Below are 18,043 nucleotides of genomic sequence, written 5' to 3'. Positions count from 1 at the left end.
TTTGTTTCTACCTTGCTGACTTTCAGCTTAGCGGAAGTCTCTGCATCCACTTCGTAAGTAAGATTCTATATACGTTGTGCAATTAGTTACTGATGTCAACCAGAAACAGTCAACTACCAACACAATAAATAAACACAAATCGCTATCATCAATGATGTGCACGTGGTGCGCGTGGTCTGCAACGCGCGCGTTGGGTTGCGTAGTCTGCCTGATTGCCCCGCTTGCACAGCTTTGACCTGTGACGATCGAGGCTTGCCGTGTAATGGATATTGGGCTGGATATTGAATATAGCCAGTGCATAAAAACGCCGTTGGACTTTGAAGAGGACTGCCAGCCTCTGCCTTGCTGGGGTCGCGGCCGCCGGCTTATACCTCTTCAGGAATTGCCCTTATTCAAGTTTCTAAAGAAGGCGACACAAGAAAACCCTGGGTTCCTGGTCAGTCTTTTGCTTGATCTCGTGGTTTTTTTTCTTTTTCGCTTTGTTCATTTTTGTGGCTTGGCCGCGCGGTACGCCCCATGGCCTACCGTAGCAGTAATCTCTGTCACGGCCTCTAGACCACTGACGCTTGGGTGCTATCGAAGTCATTCGATACCTGTCTGGTATTGTATAGACCTGCGCATAATGTTCTTTCCAGGGTCGTCACGCAGCGCCCGGTGTTGGAAGAGGACGACCCACCAATGGCGTCTCGGTGAGTGCATTTTGCAGCGCCGTGTTCGTGTCTGTTAGCGTAGACGCGTAGACGCGTTGCGTTCTTTGCGCGCCTCAAAATGCGATTACGCGCCAGCGGCTCGGTGGATATGGCGTTCGGCTGCAGAACGAGTTCTGCGGTGTTTGGAGCACCGACGTTTGTTTTTGTCGTTGTAGTATATATATATATATATATATATATATATATATATATATATATATATATATATATATATATATATATATATATATATATATATATATATATATATATATATATATATATGCGGATGACATCGGTCCCGACCAACTGACGAAAGTGATCGGGTCTTTGTGCCCATACGTTGTGCCGATTGTTACCAGGTAACAGGACGAAGGTCTGCATGATTCCTTTCGGTCACTTCGAGGGCAATTAAATCTGGAAGCTTGCTGACTCATTAATACGGGCATTGCACGTTTGACCTTAAATGGGCCTTGATTGCTTTGTGGTGGGTGCATTTGAAGATAAACTGACCACGCCTTACTGTGCAGCATTCCATGCCAGATGACTTGTCTGACCGTATTGACGTTGTCGGTGCTTACTGGCGGCAACAAAGACCACTTCGTGCGCCAACCTTCAACACTGCCTCGGACTTCTTGGACTGTAAGCTGCTACCTTTCGTACTTCTACTACCTTGTGAACCTCTGCCTGCATGCAGCTTTTTTGTTACTAGTTGCATAATATAAGAGTTTAATGATGCTGCTGTCATTGTCAGTTTGAGCTGTCTTGTACCTGACCGAAAAACTGCTGACGGTATGTTTCATAACTTGCCTTTAGTAAACTTGCAGCTTTGCAAATGCCATTGTCTGCAAACTTAGGGGTTAAAGGGGCTCCGAAACACCTTCTGAGGAGAGTACATAAACTCGCTCATTCACTACACTCTCTTGCCATGAACACCTGAGCCAAACAATACACTTCTATACACAGCGTAGAACTCACAATCATGTGAGAAAGTTGGCGAATCCTTCCTGGTGACTTTTTCATGCTTGCGCCCTCCTTTGTCTCACGATGCTGCATAATTCTCTTCAGTAATGGCTATTGGTTAGATTCTTTCAGGCGTCACGTAGCTACCATGGCAGTGTCACAGGTCGGGAAGCTCCAAGGGTGGCGGAGGAGCGCCGACCTTTGAGAGTGCAAAAAGTGACGTGAGGAGAGGAAACGTGCAAAGGCTGAAATTCAAATTTTGACTACAGATCACTCAGCTTCCAAAAAGCTGCTTCTAAAAAATTCCTGCTAAAGGATATTTGTAAGGCGGTGTCCTTTAACTTCCCAGGAAACTTTATTGAGAGCCCCTTTAAGGTGGGTGAGACTTTGATCAAAAAATTTGGTTTTGAGATTTTGCAACTATCTGTTAGAAATTTCTCTCTTATAGAAAATATTGGGTATTCGCGATTTGAAAAATAGTTTTTTGTTCCTTTTTTGTCATGACATCGAACAACGAAAAAGTGGGTGTTCCAGAGACTTTATCGACATTTTTCTCAAAATAACATTTTTGGAGGTTTGTGTATTTTTTTTCTTGGGAACTATAAGGCATAAGCAAACAGAATTATTGACACCATTTACATAACCGGTACCAGAATCAATAGCCTAAGTTCATTTGTATTTTTACGATTAAAAAAAAAAGAAACCATTCATGAGTGGCAATTTTATACCATCGACAAAGGAAAAAAGCATAATAAATCTTGCTTTTGTTCGAAGCGCATAATTTTGGTACCAGTTGTGTGTAGTACTGATTGCTACTCATATACAAAATTTCAACACTCTGCGGATAGGTTTCTTTTGGAAAAAGGTGCATTAGTAGAAAAATAAAGAATATAAGACCACATTTTAATTAGTTTTGAGCTCTTAATGCAAGTTGCATCTGTCTTCAACATACGTTGCAAATATTATAGCCATGACTTTTATTACAACTGCTGTACAGCTAACTTTTGAAAACTTATTTTCAAAGTCTTGCCCCACCTTAAGGCCACCTTGCATTCATACTTTTCTTCGGAGAGAAATGTAACCCAAAGTTGCTCAAAATGGCTGTGCATATCCACTCCCCCCATGCACGCCATTAATGTGACTCCCTACACACGTGAATGCGTTTGTCACATGCATGGTATACGATGTGTAGACGGACATTGCAATTGCTTCAGGGCGGCATTCACAGGCATGCCCTTTATACTGCTCTCACTGTAAATATTCCCCACAAAGATTGCATGAACCTGACAATGAGTAGACTGAGGAGTGAATCTGTACCTCGTAAAGCTGATCCTGGGAAAATGCAAGTTGTGCCAACATCACGGAAGATTTTATTGAACTTAATCGCCGTGGTGGCTCAGTGGTTAGGGTGCTCAGCCACCGACCCGAAATACGCGGAATCGATCCTGGCCGCAGTGGTCCCATTTAGATGGAGGCAAAATGCTAGAGACTCGTGTACTGTGCGATGTCAGCACACGCTAAAGAATCCCAGGTTGTCAAAATGGTCCGGAACCCTCCACAACGGCGTCCCCTGTAGCCTGAGTCGCTTTGGGACGTTAAACCCCATAAACAAAACCATTTTATTGAAGTTGTTTTTTGGCACCTTTACCTAGGATTTACATGCACACAACTTGCAGTCATGAAACAAGAAAAGCTTCTTTGTGAATTGTGTGGCAGAGCTGTCACAAAGAACTGCATTTCATTTTCGTGCAGAAAATATAAAAAAATTAAGCAGAAGGCACTTCCCAGTATTTTACAACAAACACATTCCTTTCCACCCTAACTTGCTCTAAGGAGAAAATGCAGTGGTAGAGTTATCGCACGTTGTTAGGTTCCTCAAAAATAAACTGTGATAAACTAATATTTTATAAGCTGGCAGTCAATTAGCATGACAGTCAGGTTCTTGTAGCCCTCTGTTTGGTGCATGGTAGCCTCAGCTGCTTATGCGCTGTAAAATCCCACACAAACTGTCTATTCTCTTGCGAATCTGAACAGGTGAAGAGCCCAGCGCCCTGTTAGAAGAGCCAGGCAATCCAGAGCCTGCCATCTTGCCCATGCCGAGAAGGGGCATTGTCGGCTCATGGAAGGTACGCTTGCTTTGCGTGTGCTTTGCCCAGCTGGTAACGTTTTTTTGTCACTGTGGTGCTAAATTACGCGAAGCACTGGAGTTTGGAGGGCTTTTTTGTTTTTTTTCATTTATAGTGATAGCAATATGACTGGCAGATACTTGCATGGGAGGGTCCTCAAAGTGCCACGTCGATTCTGGAAGGGTTCTCTACTGCATCAGTTGTCTATATAAATTCACACCCTGAGTCTTTACAATTGTTGTACGTATTGAATGATGGTATCACAAAGAAGCATCACATGTCCAGCTGTCATTGGTCACTGATCGGCCAAGTGGCTGACAGGTCAGGTGACCCGTTTGAAGGGGCAAGAAAATCTTAGACTGAACATTTTTTTATTAATGAGGTCAGAGCTGTGAAATTGTCAGGAATCATGTATTTTTTGTGTGCCAGTTCCTAACATGCCATTTAATTTAGTGTAAAACAAGTCATTGTGCACTCGTGTAATATGTCATTGAAGGTGTTTGTCGTGAGCTTTCAAGAAATCTTGCATGCAAGGAAATTTCTAAAATGCATGCCAATAGCTTTTCTAGACATCAGGGAGGAAGATGAGATGTTGCCCTGCCGATCATCCACTTCAGAAATCTAATTCTAATTGGTTTTGGGGGAAAGGAAATGGCGCAGTATCTGTCTCATATATCGTTGGACACCTGAAGGGAGCCATAAGGGAAGGGATAAAGGAGGAAGTGAAAGACAAAGGAAGAAGAGGTGCTGTATGTAGTGGAGGGCTCTGGAATAATTGTGACCGGCGACTGCGTTTTTATGGAGGAAAAACCCTAAGGTGCCTATGGAGGAAAAACCCTAAGGTGCCCGTGTGGTGTGGGATGTCAGTGCAGGTTAAAAGATCCCCAGGTGGTTGAAATTATTCCGGAGCCCTCCACTACGGCACCTCTTCTTCCTTTCGTCTTTCACCGGTGGTTCAGGTGTCCAACCATATCTGAGACAGATACTGCGCCATTTCTTTTCCCCCAAAACCAATTAGAATGGGAGAAGTTGATATTGCATAAGTGCACAAAACTTGTTTTGCATGAAATTAATGGCGTTTGGAGTCAGCCGACAGAAATACATGTTCCCTTAAATTTCATAATCACAACTTCACTAATAAAAAAAAATTTTTGGCCCTAAACTCTTTTACCCTCCTTCATTGGAAGGGGGAAGTATAATGGTCTTAAAGGGCAACTGCACCACTTATTGAGAATTCCGCAGTATTTGAGGATTCGGGTCTCCATAAGCTGTTGAGAAATCATGAAACGTTATTTTGCGCTAGCTTTTAAAATAATAACATAGCCGTCATTCTTTTCTCCTCACGACGTCAGAGAAGTGCGGAGAAACTTGGTGGTGATGTCGCAGACGGGGAGATTTCAAATTTCCTCTGTCTTCGCCCAAACCCTGCCTCGCGTCTTCGGATGGAGCCAAACAAAGCTCCGAGGTCTTTGCCTTCGGTGGTGGTGTTTATTTTTTTTTGTTTTCCTTCGAATCAACTGCTTCTGCTTCAGAAATGTACTGACACCGTAGATGGCATCATCATGCACCCCCGACTCAGCGCTGTGCACTGCAGACAAGCATAAAAGCTGTTGCAGCTTCAATCATTGGCTACGTCACCATTTCAAATGCTAGCCCAAAAGACTTCACATGCTTTACTTTCAAGTTTGACACACCTTTAAGCTTGTCGGATTCTAAAACCTATGCAGTTGCCCTTCCTTACTTTCCAACCATAGTTAATGAAACTTCGCATGCTTATACAGTTCTTTGTGCAGATTCCAAAAACGCGGTATATTTTTGTGCGTGTGAACCAATTTAAGGTAATTGCAAACAAAGCTCTAAAGTTTGAAAAAAAAAATCAGAAAATAACCACCTGTAAAAACTGAATATTAGTGCACTGCTAAATACTAGGAAGAATAAGGAACACAATGTTGCTGCACTCATTCGATTCGATTAATATTTTTTCTTCTATTGCATATTGAATTTCAGGGTCTAAACACGTCAACCCAGTGGTAATACAAAGTGCCATTTTAAAAAGTTACGAAGCAAAGAATAAAAAAAATCTGCTTTCAGCATTATGTGCTTTTTATATTTGACTTCACTTGCCAGTAGAAAAGAACCTTGCAAATCTGAATATCACAAAATTTAAAAATCAATTTTTGTGAATTTTTGGCTGTAAAGACACGGGTCCCCCCTTAACTGTCACTTTTAATTAAGCTCGCATCGAAACCCCTGCACGCATTTTCTTGCCGCTTTCTTAATTCCTTGCACATATAGCTGATGCTGAAACTCTTAATTGTCATATTACGCGAACTCCTGAACATTTTTTTCTTTCTCTTCTCGTGAATACAGAACCGCATTGCTCAAATGGTTCAGCCAGACAGAGAGCAAAGCTTTCAGGCAGCTCACAGCAGCCGGAGAGAGAGGGAACGTTTTGCTCATTCACCGAACCCTCCACTTCGGCCCCCACCACCGCCAAAGAGGGGCCCGATGAGAGAGCAAGGCATTCCGGCAGCCCACTCTAGCCGGAGAGAGAGGGAACGTTTTGCTCATTCGCCGAACCCGACACATCGGCCCCCACCACCGCCAAGGGCGGCCCTGTTCATCAGGCCCCCTGCAGCATCCAGTACGTCCCCCTCTTACCTGCTCGTGTTTGGCGGTAGCTTTCTGCATTCCTTTGCACAAGAGCACTGGAAATGACGAGACAAGTAGAAGGAAATGAAACAAGCAGGCAGTGCTCATAGCCCAAAGTATTACTTTTTGATTATGTAGAGTGCAGTAAACTTTTATTAAACGAGTCTTAAAAACGACAGAAAATTTCTGTATAAATTGAGTTTTGGGATAAGTGAAGTGTTGTATATAGTGGTACAGTTTCCATTGTACACATCCTGTGCTTTCAAGAAAGTAATAAGCTTTGTATCTAACTTTATTATGGAATGCAAGCTCCATTACAATAACAGAGCACTTGATTAAAAGGAAAGGAGTCTCATGCTTAGCATGAAAAAACAAGGAACATGGCCGACAAAGCCATATGCCCTGTGGCATAGGTGTTCGCTCCTTTTCGTATGCTCCCCAAGTCTTCTCCTTGTATGCTCCCCAAGTCTTCTCCTTGGGGAATGCAGTTGAGCCCACTTGCAACGAGCCTGACGGTCGCGTGGATATTGTTCGCAGTATCCGAAGTTCATAGTAGGTGGACATCTCTTATTACAGCCAGAAATGCAATTTCGAACAAAAGTGGCATTTCTTTCTTTAAACGGTCCATTATGCGTGTCTGCTTTCTCAATCTTAACCGTATTACGGCAATTTCCAAGCTCTCCTGTGCAGTCGTGTGCTTTACGCCGAGACCCTCTCCGCCAATAACCTGCCTTAGGGATGCATTATAACTAACCGCGGTAGTAGCGCTTATGGCAGCTGATGGTAGGTCGGCCTCCTCCTCACAGTCGTCTTCATCAGATTCTCTGGCAATGCTCATATGTTTACCGTACGATGGTTTTGTCAGCGGTAGCAGCGTCGACACCAACAAACGAAACAAAATCTGTGCAGGCGACATCAGGCCTGGTCAGCTGTGCATCAACAAAGCACTGCAACAAATCCACGTGCATCTGATTACATGGGTATTCAGCAGCGTCCTCCGTCGTTTCTGAGTCTACAGAAGCTCTACGGAAGCAATTTGTTTTGCACCCTGCAGCCACTTGTAACCACGTGGTTTTTAAGCTTTTCCTCGGTGGCGAACAAAGGCGACGTAACAGGGATTCTTAAGGTGTGCCGATGGTTTGGTGTGCCATTCATGGGTCTGACGGTGGTACTAATATGTTGATAGATCTGTGTGTGTGGTGGCAGTTCGTTTTTTAACCCCAGGTTTGGCGCATGTTAGCCTCGGTAGCTTATGTGCCATGAAACCTATCGTAATGCGGTGTGCATGCATTGTGCAGCTGGCGAGAGCAGCCAGAGGGCGCAGCAGATGCATGCAGCCCTAGCTACCAGCACCAAGCGGGGATCATTCAATGCAAGCAGCTTCAACCATGCCCACGACCTAGGCTCATGGGTCGCCTCCCTGTCCCAGCCACGGCCCCATGACTTTGACGATGACGAGCTGACGGACGACGATGATGACATGGGGCGACAGCGCGGTGAGGGCCAGCTCTTTGCGGTCGAAATCATGTTTTTGAAAAGCTTCGAGCAGAGACGGAGGCACTCATTACTGAACGGTGCTCAGTGCGAAACCTTGGGCTATACTCTGCACCAACTTTTCTTAGCAGTGGAGCAAAAGCTACGGAGCTGAAGCTTGCCTTCTTTTTGTACACAGCAGAAGTGGTCCCTGGTGCAGTTAAGAGTTCGTTTTCAAAACACAGTATGTCAGTTGGTTTACAGTAAAACCTTGTTAATACCTTGCTGACCCGAAAGACACGGGTTTGATCCTGACCTCGGCGGTCACATTTCGGTGGAGGTTAAATGCTAGACGCCCATGTACTTTGTGATATCGGTGCATGCTAAAGAATCCCAGGTGGTCAAAATTATCTGGAACCCTCCACTACCGCGTCCCTCATAGCCAGAGTTGCTTTGGGACGTTAAACCTCATAAAACCTGAAACCAAACCATGTTAGTATGGCCCACGGCTATTTGGATAATTCGAACTGCTGCCAGAGTTGCTCCAAATGCCCATGTAAGCCTATGGCATCGGAAACTCTTTCATTCAGATGCCCTGGGGCTGGCATCGGTTAATTAATTCGGATCGGCTCCCGAAGTGGTGCCGTGTCAAAATATGTCCTGCTCAACAGCCGAGCATCCAAATATTCCTACTGAGTTCTGAGCCACATACGTATTACGTTATTTCCCACGCCCCTTTGACGTGCATGGGACGCAAGCGTGGCAACGATCGGCAGGCCCCTGTTGACAGGCAGCGAGAGAGTCCGGCCACGTAGTTTCGTTTTTGGAGCTTTGCAGCCAGCCAAGCAGCACATTCTTTAGAACAATGATTGCTTTGTAGCTGATAATTTTAATTTCATCCACATGGTACTTCTGTTCCTCCAGCGCACCGAAACTTAGTGCTCATCACGTGCTGTTCGCTGTTTGTGCAGTGCAGCCTAATTGCGTGCGAAGAAGCTCCAGCGCTACTTAGTCGCTCACAGAAAGAAGCCGCGGAGACACTTACCATCATGGAGCAGTTGTTTCAGACACTCCTGATAGCGTGCATGAATTACAGCATTTCACAGAACTGCTAAAATGAAGTTTATTGGTGTATGAGTCTGGGCTAGTTCTTAAACCTTTTTTGACTTTAAAAAAGCGAGCAGACACGAACGATTGAAGTGCACTTGACCGTGCTTCTGGTCGCTTTATGTCAAACTGCGAAAAATCGCCTTTGTCTCGCAGTTTTCGTCTTAAAAGAGAGGTGACCATTGTCCCTATTTTCAGCAGATAAATTTTACTCTCATACAAACAGTTCTTGGGTGCCATTCGATAAGTCGACGTTCGAATAATTTGGATGTTCCTTCTGCACTCCTGAGGTCCGAATTAATGAGGTTTTACTTGCTTGTAATTTAGGGCACATTCCTAACATGTCTGCCAACCTTGAATGTTAGAGAGTGGAGTAGAAACGGGTTTTTCGATAACAGGAAATTTATTATTCATGAAGTATTGCTATGGGAAGCTTCCAAAGATGGTGCCACTTACACCAGGGACGGAGCAAAGGACCACAGAAAACAACACACCAGGCGGTCAGTTGCACGGCCGTGCTGTATGGCAGGGGGAAACAGTTAGAGGTGCTTCTGCCCTGTAGCCTTCCTTTCATTACCAAGAAAACTGCTGCCAACTGTACGGCAGTGTCTGTGCGTTTTACAAGAGTGGAAACTTGGGCTAGTTGGCAGCTCCTGCTAAGAAAGGACTTGCAGTACAAAAAGACAACGGATGGAAACGGGAACACAGTGTTGACTTCAACAAATTGTCTTGTTTGAAAGGCACGGTACATGCGGGCACACAGGCAGTGCAGCAGAGGAAAGTGCTTTGTGCACGGACACAGTGCGACAGATATTATGCCTAAAACACTCCGAGAGAAAAAGCAGGGAAGAAAAATTGTCTGAAGCCTGTAAAATGGTAAATAGTTCAACGAGAAACAACAGAAGTGAAATAAAATACGATTTGAAAAGCTGTAATGAACAAAAAAAAATTTTGAAGTTGGCACCGCGCCTGTCTTTTGTCCATCTTCTTTTTGCACTGAAAGTTTTTTCCGTTGCCGTGCATCTTTTGTGGTTTGCATTTACAGTTGCAACTGTAAACAGTATGGTAAATACCAACTGAGCACTGTGGTCCATGCCCCATTTATGCGAACAGAACGCAGTGAGGCTGGTCATGGGAGAGGTGGCTGCTTTCAGGTACCATTACTGTCTTGTAGGGATGCATTTATGAAAAGTAAACAAAAAAAATATTGTTTTTAGTTTTTACTCTCACCCATACCTCAAAGCGCGACTACTAATCTTGGTGTTTTAGACAATTTGCTTCTGTCAAGCTGTCAAGCCTTACAGTGTGTGGTGTACATTGCCGTCATAGCAACGACACCCGGCAAAGCAGTTCTCCAGCTTTGTGGTAGCTTTTACAGTTCTTCCTATTTTCGTAGCCTCCTTGGAGAAACTAAGGCTCATCCTGCACGCATCATTGTCATGAACAACATGCGAAAAAAATTTCTTCATCCGACTTCAGGAGCGCTTTAACTTATTCTCTCTAGATGGCACCACACTGTGCATGTTCACTTGAAGGATGCTATTGCGCAGCAAACAAAGTTCTGCGGTTGTACCATTCACAGCATGCAGAACGTAGTGGGCGCTGTATACTGGTCCAACTGAACGTGTTTATTATTAAGTGTCATGTTTGGCTGTAGTCACCAGCAAAGTGGCGCAGGAGCTTCTGGAAAGCACATTACCCTTTTACGAGTGCAGTGGCAGTGATTGGGAGAGATGAACTGGCGCTCTAACACCGTTGTGCTTTATGACAGTGCCCATTGTGGAAGACTTGGCTGACGACTTTGTGTCCACGTCTTCATCGGATTCTGCTGTGAAGCTGACGGATGACGAGGCTGGGGGCTCAGCTGGCGAGGCCGTCACAATCACCGAGCTGACGGAGAGCAGTGGCTCGTTAGACTCTGTCTACGTTTGTATCCGAGCTGACGAAGTCCGTGGGCAGGGCAATGTAAGTGGAGTGCATGCTCTCCGAGCAGCTTCTTTGCTCTAAGTGGTTTTATTTGCCCTTAAATGTCCAGTGTTGGAGCATTGTGTAAGGGTGGGGAAAAAAAAATGGGCCTAAACTAAACGATGCAATACACCAAACAATAGACCAGAATAAACAAACAAATGAATACGGAAAAGGTGCAGGACAATAACAGGACGGCACCGGGAGTGAACATAGATTGAACATGGGAGCCATAAATTAATTGCATATAGTATTCAATGCTCTATATTCTGCCCAGGGCGTCCAGCATTTTTTGGAAATGATCAATGCTATTCACCAGCGTTACAGAATTTCTCAGTTTATTCAGGCATGAACGGATGCTTTCCTGTGTGTGCTGTGTATTGCATGTGGTATAGCTCTTTGGGAAGAATGCCGCATTTGCACGGTGTTCGGGGGGGGTTCTTACCAGGCCGCTGAGCCTCCTTTGAGGCCTCGGCGGCGAACTCCGAGCTCTCGGTATCACACTCCACGCGCGACCGTTTTCACGGCGGCGCAGCGGAAATGCGAAATAAACACGCAACAGAATGCTTTTCCAAGGGCCAAATGTTTATTGCGCTCTCCGAAAAAATCTCTGGGTGCTGGATCTGAGACCCTTGCCGCTTGGATTGGTCGTGTGGTTGACGGGGCAAGATGGCGACAACCAAGAGGGAAGATGGGAGGCATTTACCTTACGTCCTCATGCTGTCGTGGCTCGCTGAAGTCTCCCTCGGCCACTGCCGGTTCCCAACGATCTCGGCGCATTTGCCGTTGTCACTTTCGGCCAATCAGCGACCGCTCCGGCAGCACCTGGCACCGCAACGGCTATAACGTGAGGGGCCGCCGTGGCGGTTCAGTGGTTATGTCGCTCGGCTGCTGACCCGAAAGACGCGGGTTCAATCTCGGCCGCGGCGGTCAAATTTCGATGGAGGCGAAATTCTAGAGGCCCGTGTACTGCGCGATGTCAGTACACGTTAAAGAACCTCAAGTGATCGAAATTTCCAGAGCCCTTCACTACGGCGTACCTCGTAGCCCGAGTTGCTTTGGAACGTTAAATCCTCATAAACCATATAACGTGAGGGGAATTTTGAGATCTTGCGAAATGAAGGAAAAAAGGTAATACAAATTATAGTACAATCTTAACCTTTTCAAGCTAATTACAGCCAAGGGCTCTGAAAAAAAATGGAGACGGCACACAAAATTATGGAAGCGATGGATATTTCGACATATGTGTTTGGGAGGGAGCACTTCAGAAGTGCACGCAACACCACTGAGCACAGCAAAGCCTCAAACGCCTTACCACACAAAGCCTCCTTCACAGCAGCGGCCGCCGCTCCTTTGGGTTCCGTGCTGCCCAGTCTTGCATCTTGGCTGCGAGTGCTGTGTGGCCCCCAGTCCCATCGGAAATGTGGCTTATGCTAGCAGTTCACGAATCCCGAGGTGAAGGTTGCTCTATCTTGAAAATCAGCAGAAAAAAAAAAATAAAAATTCACATTATATTCGTACCTTGCGTTTGAATGTGTAACCCGAAATGCGTTCTCAAACAGATGACCTGCAGAAAAAAAAACTAGTATTGTATCTGTGTACCGTAATTTTTTCCTCTGTTTACACTGCAGGACACAGCGAAAGGCAGTGCACGTTAAAGGGACTATGCAATAAATTAATTGAGATTACGTAAAGCAGACTAGAGATAGACATTTCATCACGCGTCACCCCAACGCAAGAATTTTTGAGCTAGCTTCAATAGCAACCAAGACATAGATGATTAAAAATTACGCTCCTCCTCTCCCCCCTCAACTCGTACATGCGGGGCACCAGACAAAAATAAAGAAAACAGGTCGGGGACTGGGCCCTGCCTTTGAATACGTCATCAGATGACACTCGCTTTGCAACTTCCGGTTGTCGCTCCTAGCGCCCCAGCAGCAGCGGCGGCGGCATGGCGGCATCTCTCTGGTCTCTCTTTGCCTTCCTGGATTGCGGCACGCATTGGGTTTCTTTGCTTGTCGTCTGTTGTAGTTAGCAGTAATAAACCCGGACCTCGAGGCGCGACTGCTCGCTCTTACAGCCGCGATGGGCATCGAGCCCTATGCGTGCCCATGAAGAGCCGTGCGAGTGGCTCCGGAACTCCCGACAGAAGGAGGCAGCAGAGGAAAATTGAAACCATATGGGCGAAGGCAATGCCCTGGCCCGCGCTTGCCCGAGAGGGTCGCGCGGCGGCACGAGCAGACGATTTTCACGGCTACCGGAAGTGTGCCCCTGACGTCGTGGCTACCGTGGCTCCAGCGAATGACAGCGTGTGGTGGCCTGGCGATGTCATGGGTAGTGTGACGTCTTTCTTCCACGATTTTAGTTGCAAAATCGGTCACTACGAGCACACCAATCGGCCAGCGAATTTTAAAAAACACGTGTTTTTTTTACTTTATAATAAATTGCCGGCTCAGTTCCGAAGACTTATACTTGGTGTGAATGCTCATTAGCATCATTTCTAAACATAGAAAACATTTACAAGCGACTTTGAATTCTTTGCATAGTCCCTTTAATGATGGCTTTTTTTTTTTTTTCGAGGTTTCGTACATTACAGCTTTAAGTTGCCTGGTCAGTGTGCCGTTAGAAACACATTCAGCTGCTTTTGGCTGACTAGGTACAGATATGCGCTCTGCCAAGTCATGGGAGGTGCGAGCAATCACAGGAGGAGGATACTGCTCAACTTGCGTTGAGATGCCATCATGCATCTCAATGATGGCATCTCATGGGACTGTCTAACTGCACATTACATTGAAATACCTAATGATTACCAAGATAATGCTCTTGGAGCTCCGAAGATTTTGTGCAGTTTTCACTATGCATAGAAGCAGGCCTTATATTCATGATAGTTCGTTTTTCTTTTCTACCACAGTTCATTATTATGGATGATCTGCTTTACGGGCAATTTTGCTTGGCAACCAAAATGTCTGTTTTGATGAGGCGTGGCTGTAAACTAACGGAGTCTGGCTGACAATGGGATATCAAGTCATACAGTGGCGCTAGCCGCATACGAACAAGACTGCATCTTTTGCCACCTTTTCATGCCATACATAACATTACAAATCTTGCACAGGTTTGCATCAGATTGAATTAGTCCTTCTTGAAAGCTGTAATAGCCACTATGACACATAACAGTACCATGGGAACCTTCACTTGCAGCGAACTTCACAGGGAAGGAAAACTTGTAAATTTTCCCATGTAGCAGTGCATGTGAAATCAGGTGTACGTGCCCTAAACCTGATATCCTAAGTTCATAGAAATTGCTACAATCTGGGATTGTTTATGGTTTTGCATGTAAATTTCCCTTTCCTTCTGTTAGCTGTGTTCTCTCTCAAGTATGCATTGCGTGATAGTGAACGTTGTTTGAAACGCTAACAATTTCACTATGTTGATGTGGTTCTTTGCCAACTATAACTGCAGGGGGGACACCATGATGGAGCCATACTGCATTACAAGAGCAGGTGGTGGTTTGCATGGCATGGACTCGGCTGTATGTTAAAGGGACCAACAACTGACCAACACGCGTTACTAGTTTATGGTTGAAACGAAAAGATCTTTCCTTAAATTGTCAGCATCGAGCACTGTACTATCGAAGAAATTAGTATTTACAAATCAAGTACAATTTCGATTATGCAAATCTCACGGAGTCACGAAAAACATTTGCATCATCCGAAATTCGAATAATCCCAAACAAAAAAGCCGCAACAGTGGCTCCGTGATTATGGTGCTCAGCTGCTGATCCAAAGGACGTGGGTTTGTTCTCGACTGCACCGGTCGCATTTCAATGGAGACGAAATTAAGTTTAAGAGGCCTGTGTACTGTCCAATATCAGGACACGTTAAATAACCCCAGGCGGTCGAAATTGTTCGAAGCCTCCCACACCGGTGTCCCTCATAGCTTGAGTCGCTTTCGGACGTTAAACCCCACCAAACCAAAATGAAGAAAATTCGTGTGCAGATTTTTTGCAAATCTGTTTTCAGCTAAAGGGGTTTACTTGAGGCCGACGTAGGTGATGGTGCGGTCGTTGCTCGCATGTTTGTATCGTCCGCAGCGGGGCAGGGGTTTGTTCGTAACATCGGAATTCCTGCTCGCTGTGCACAGTGCGCTCTGGCCAGGACATTTTACGAATCCATATCATCCCGAAATTCATATCAACTGGGATCGCATCATCGAGATTCTACTATTTAGCATTGAAAATAGCATAAGTCAAGCAGAAGTGCCGTCTTGCAGTGAAACCTCGCCATCAGTGTACCCCACCACGGGACCACATCTGGGTAAAATACTACACTTATTTGTTGGTGAATGCATTTTTTCTTCATATTTGGTGCACTCATCGATGAAAAGCAATACCCCCTTTGAGTCGTCAATAGAGTGCTCCGAGCTTTCGTTGATAGATGGCACTACAGCATTTTACTTTCCTTGGTTAAAGCTGTGACCACGGTACAACAAAAATGTCACCAACAAGGCATGCGTCACTGTGCCTAAAAGATTTGGGTGTGGAAGCTCAAGTGGGTGTTACGTGCTTGATGATTATGGTTTTTACAACATCGGGATATATACATAAAACAGGTTTGCAAGAAAATCGTTTTGAAATGAAGCCACCTTGGTCGCCAAGTTTTCTGCTGCAGCGAGTCGTTGGTCCCTTAATAGTTGCTAGTGAGAACTTTTTGTTTCCTATAGCACAGCTTTAGTTGTCAAACTTTTTGAGAAAGAAGCAGGAGGAATGGGCATCTAGAAAGCTTGAGTGTAGTTGCTCTGCTGAAACAATTCGGAAAGGCATATATATGCAGTGTGCTCAAATAGTAACTACCTCTCACAGTCCTCTGCCGCTAAGAATTGTACAGGGGGTTGCAGCTTCTAGAACTATAAAATGCAAATCTTTGGAGTCAGCAATGAGAAGGCATTGCTAAAGAGAGGCCTTGATTTAAGAGTGGTGGCGAAATACAGCTTGTATTTGAAGTACTTGGTGGTAATGCTGGCCGCTTCAGTGCCAGGCAAAGCCAGGAGGTGGCGCCATCTACTGGACGTGCAGGCAACACTGGTTTTTCCACCACACCTTTTCAGCGATAGTTTTATGGGAATTTTTCAGGTAGTGTGTTGTCGAGGGTATCATCCATACATGACAGTACGGCTACATATCTCTCATTTCTTTTAGCCTGGACGAGGATTCTTTGTTCTGGTCTTTATGCGGTATGGTGCATCTCTCTAGCTGAAAATAGTGTTTGTGAACAAAACGTTTCAACTGCCTAATTCATGCTCGAAATTATATTCACACACCCGTAGTAATCGGCTGCTGTGACCTTCCTACTATGATTGCAGTTGGAATGCTAATTGCTAGATCTGTTTTCTGCATGTGAATGGTGCGTGTGTACACCCTGGTGGTGTGAAAGAGAACACCAAACTGGTGCTTAAGGACAAAGTTATTTTAGCTAGCTTATTGAATGTGAAGTATTATTGCTACTGTTATGAAGCCAATTCACATGTCTGAAGCTGCACAAAAAAGTGCATAGTTCGCATTTTCATTTGGGGAGTAATCATCAATTGCATGCAGACAAGGCATTACATTTCATGTTGAACTGAACTGCATCTGCACGAAGTGACATATGGCAGCTTTGCTTTGCCTTTTCTCGCGTCAGTGGCAGCAGTCATAAACGTGACTTGCTGCTACAGCATCATCTTTTGTTAAGTCATTTGCACAAAGGGTACAAATCTGAACGTGCATGCTGTGCTATAGTCGTAGCATGCCTTTCATTTCAGCATCCAGGAAGCCCAGAGGAGTTGGATTAGCCAGTATACAAGATTTCACACTGTCTTCACACTGCAAGTCTTTGCAGAAAGTCTTCACACTGAAGGCAAGTGCTTGAACAGCATTAAGTTTGTAGCTTTTCAGATGTGCGATAGTCAGCACATGGAGAAAAGTATGCCAGTCCATTCCCATTTTCCTTGTATTTGGCGCACGTGTGGCCAGTTTGTTACGGCGAGAAAACACAGCTGCTAAGAGAAACACTACTGAACATGCTTTGCACAATGGCTGTTAAGATTCAAGAAACACAATCTTTCTTAAAACGAAATTAGAAAATAAGATAATGTTCTAAAAGAGAACCTTGCTTTCGTGAACACAACGGGTGCGGGATGTGTTCAAGAAAGCTATGTACAATTTGGAAGTGGCCACCATCTCCAGTTCTCTTCGCACAAATGGTGGCCACAAGAAACCTTCTGGAGCACAATAACTGACCTTGAGAAAGCGTTGAGCAGCTGCTTTGAGTTAATTGTGAGGCTATTTCAGTGCAATGTGCAAGATGAACTGCAAGAGCTTTGCCTAGATGCTGTGGGCCACTTAATTTCAGTCTCGAATACCCCGAGGCTCCACATCCTTCTGCAGAAAGCGGGAATTGTGAATGTGCTATCTGTGGTAAGCAAACTGGCGGATTCACGTCGGTACTAACACACGATCTCACCACCAGATTTGAGGAGTGTATGTGGCAATCATGATAGGAGACAATGGCGTATAAGTCAGACTGAATTCATTTCTCTCGCAAAAGTTATTGAGGCCACGACGAAATGACCGCTGCCATGATTAAAAATGTCAAGGAAGAATTGTGCTATTGACTCAGTCGTGTGGAGAAAAATTAACACAGCAGTTTCACCAATACTTGCGGTCGAATACATTTAAATCACAGGCGTCGAAAACTTTGATTAGCATTGTGCAGTTTGTGGAAACACTTGTTGGCCTTGTGTAATGGAAGTTGAGATTTTTGTTTCCCTTTCTCTCAGGCAAGCCCAAAACAGGCTCAACCTTCTCCAGTGGCAGCAAAGTGTCAAAGTCCTAGTGGCAAGAATTATTTCAGGGCTGAAAAAAATTCTCGTCATGGAGCACCGACTTGCCCAGTCTGCCGTCGTTCTAAAGCCCTAGTCAGAGCTGTCAGCCCAGGCTTGCCTTCACTGCCTCTGCAGAGAAACTGGCTGTGATGTTTTCACATTAAAACGAGAGCAACGTTGCAAACTTGTGTCCTTGAAAAGTTTGCCATT

The 18,043-nt window shown here is 45.0% G+C and overlaps 1 protein-coding gene across 2 annotated transcripts; it reads left to right on the top strand.

The window, feature by feature from the left end:
• Positions 1-130: 130 nt before the first annotated feature.
• Positions 131-18,033, top strand: LOC144101170 (uncharacterized). Of its 2 annotated transcripts, XM_077634218.1 has the most exons (10): positions 131-436; positions 636-689; positions 1,220-1,331; positions 3,687-3,778; positions 5,131-5,259; positions 6,149-6,422; positions 7,729-7,926; positions 10,782-10,975; positions 16,772-16,866; positions 17,789-17,928. In XM_077634218.1, the coding sequence occupies exons 1-9, from the start codon at positions 263-265 to the stop codon at positions 16,799-16,801; spliced, it is 1,257 nt and encodes a 418-aa protein (XP_077490344.1). In that variant the 5' UTR covers positions 131-262; the 3' UTR covers positions 16,802-16,866; positions 17,789-17,928. The 2 variants fall into 2 exon arrangements, with proteins under 2 accessions (XP_077490344.1, XP_077490345.1); XM_077634219.1 differs by lacking the exon at positions 5,131-5,259 and having other exon boundaries at positions 17,789-18,033.
• Positions 18,034-18,043: the final 10 nt, after the last annotated feature.

Source organism: Amblyomma americanum, chromosome 8 (assembly GCF_052857255.1).
Source record: "Amblyomma americanum isolate KBUSLIRL-KWMA chromosome 8, ASM5285725v1, whole genome shotgun sequence".
NCBI lineage: Eukaryota > Metazoa > Arthropoda > Arachnida > Ixodida > Ixodidae > Amblyomma > Amblyomma americanum.
This window is presented reverse-complemented; position numbering and strand designations above follow the sequence as displayed.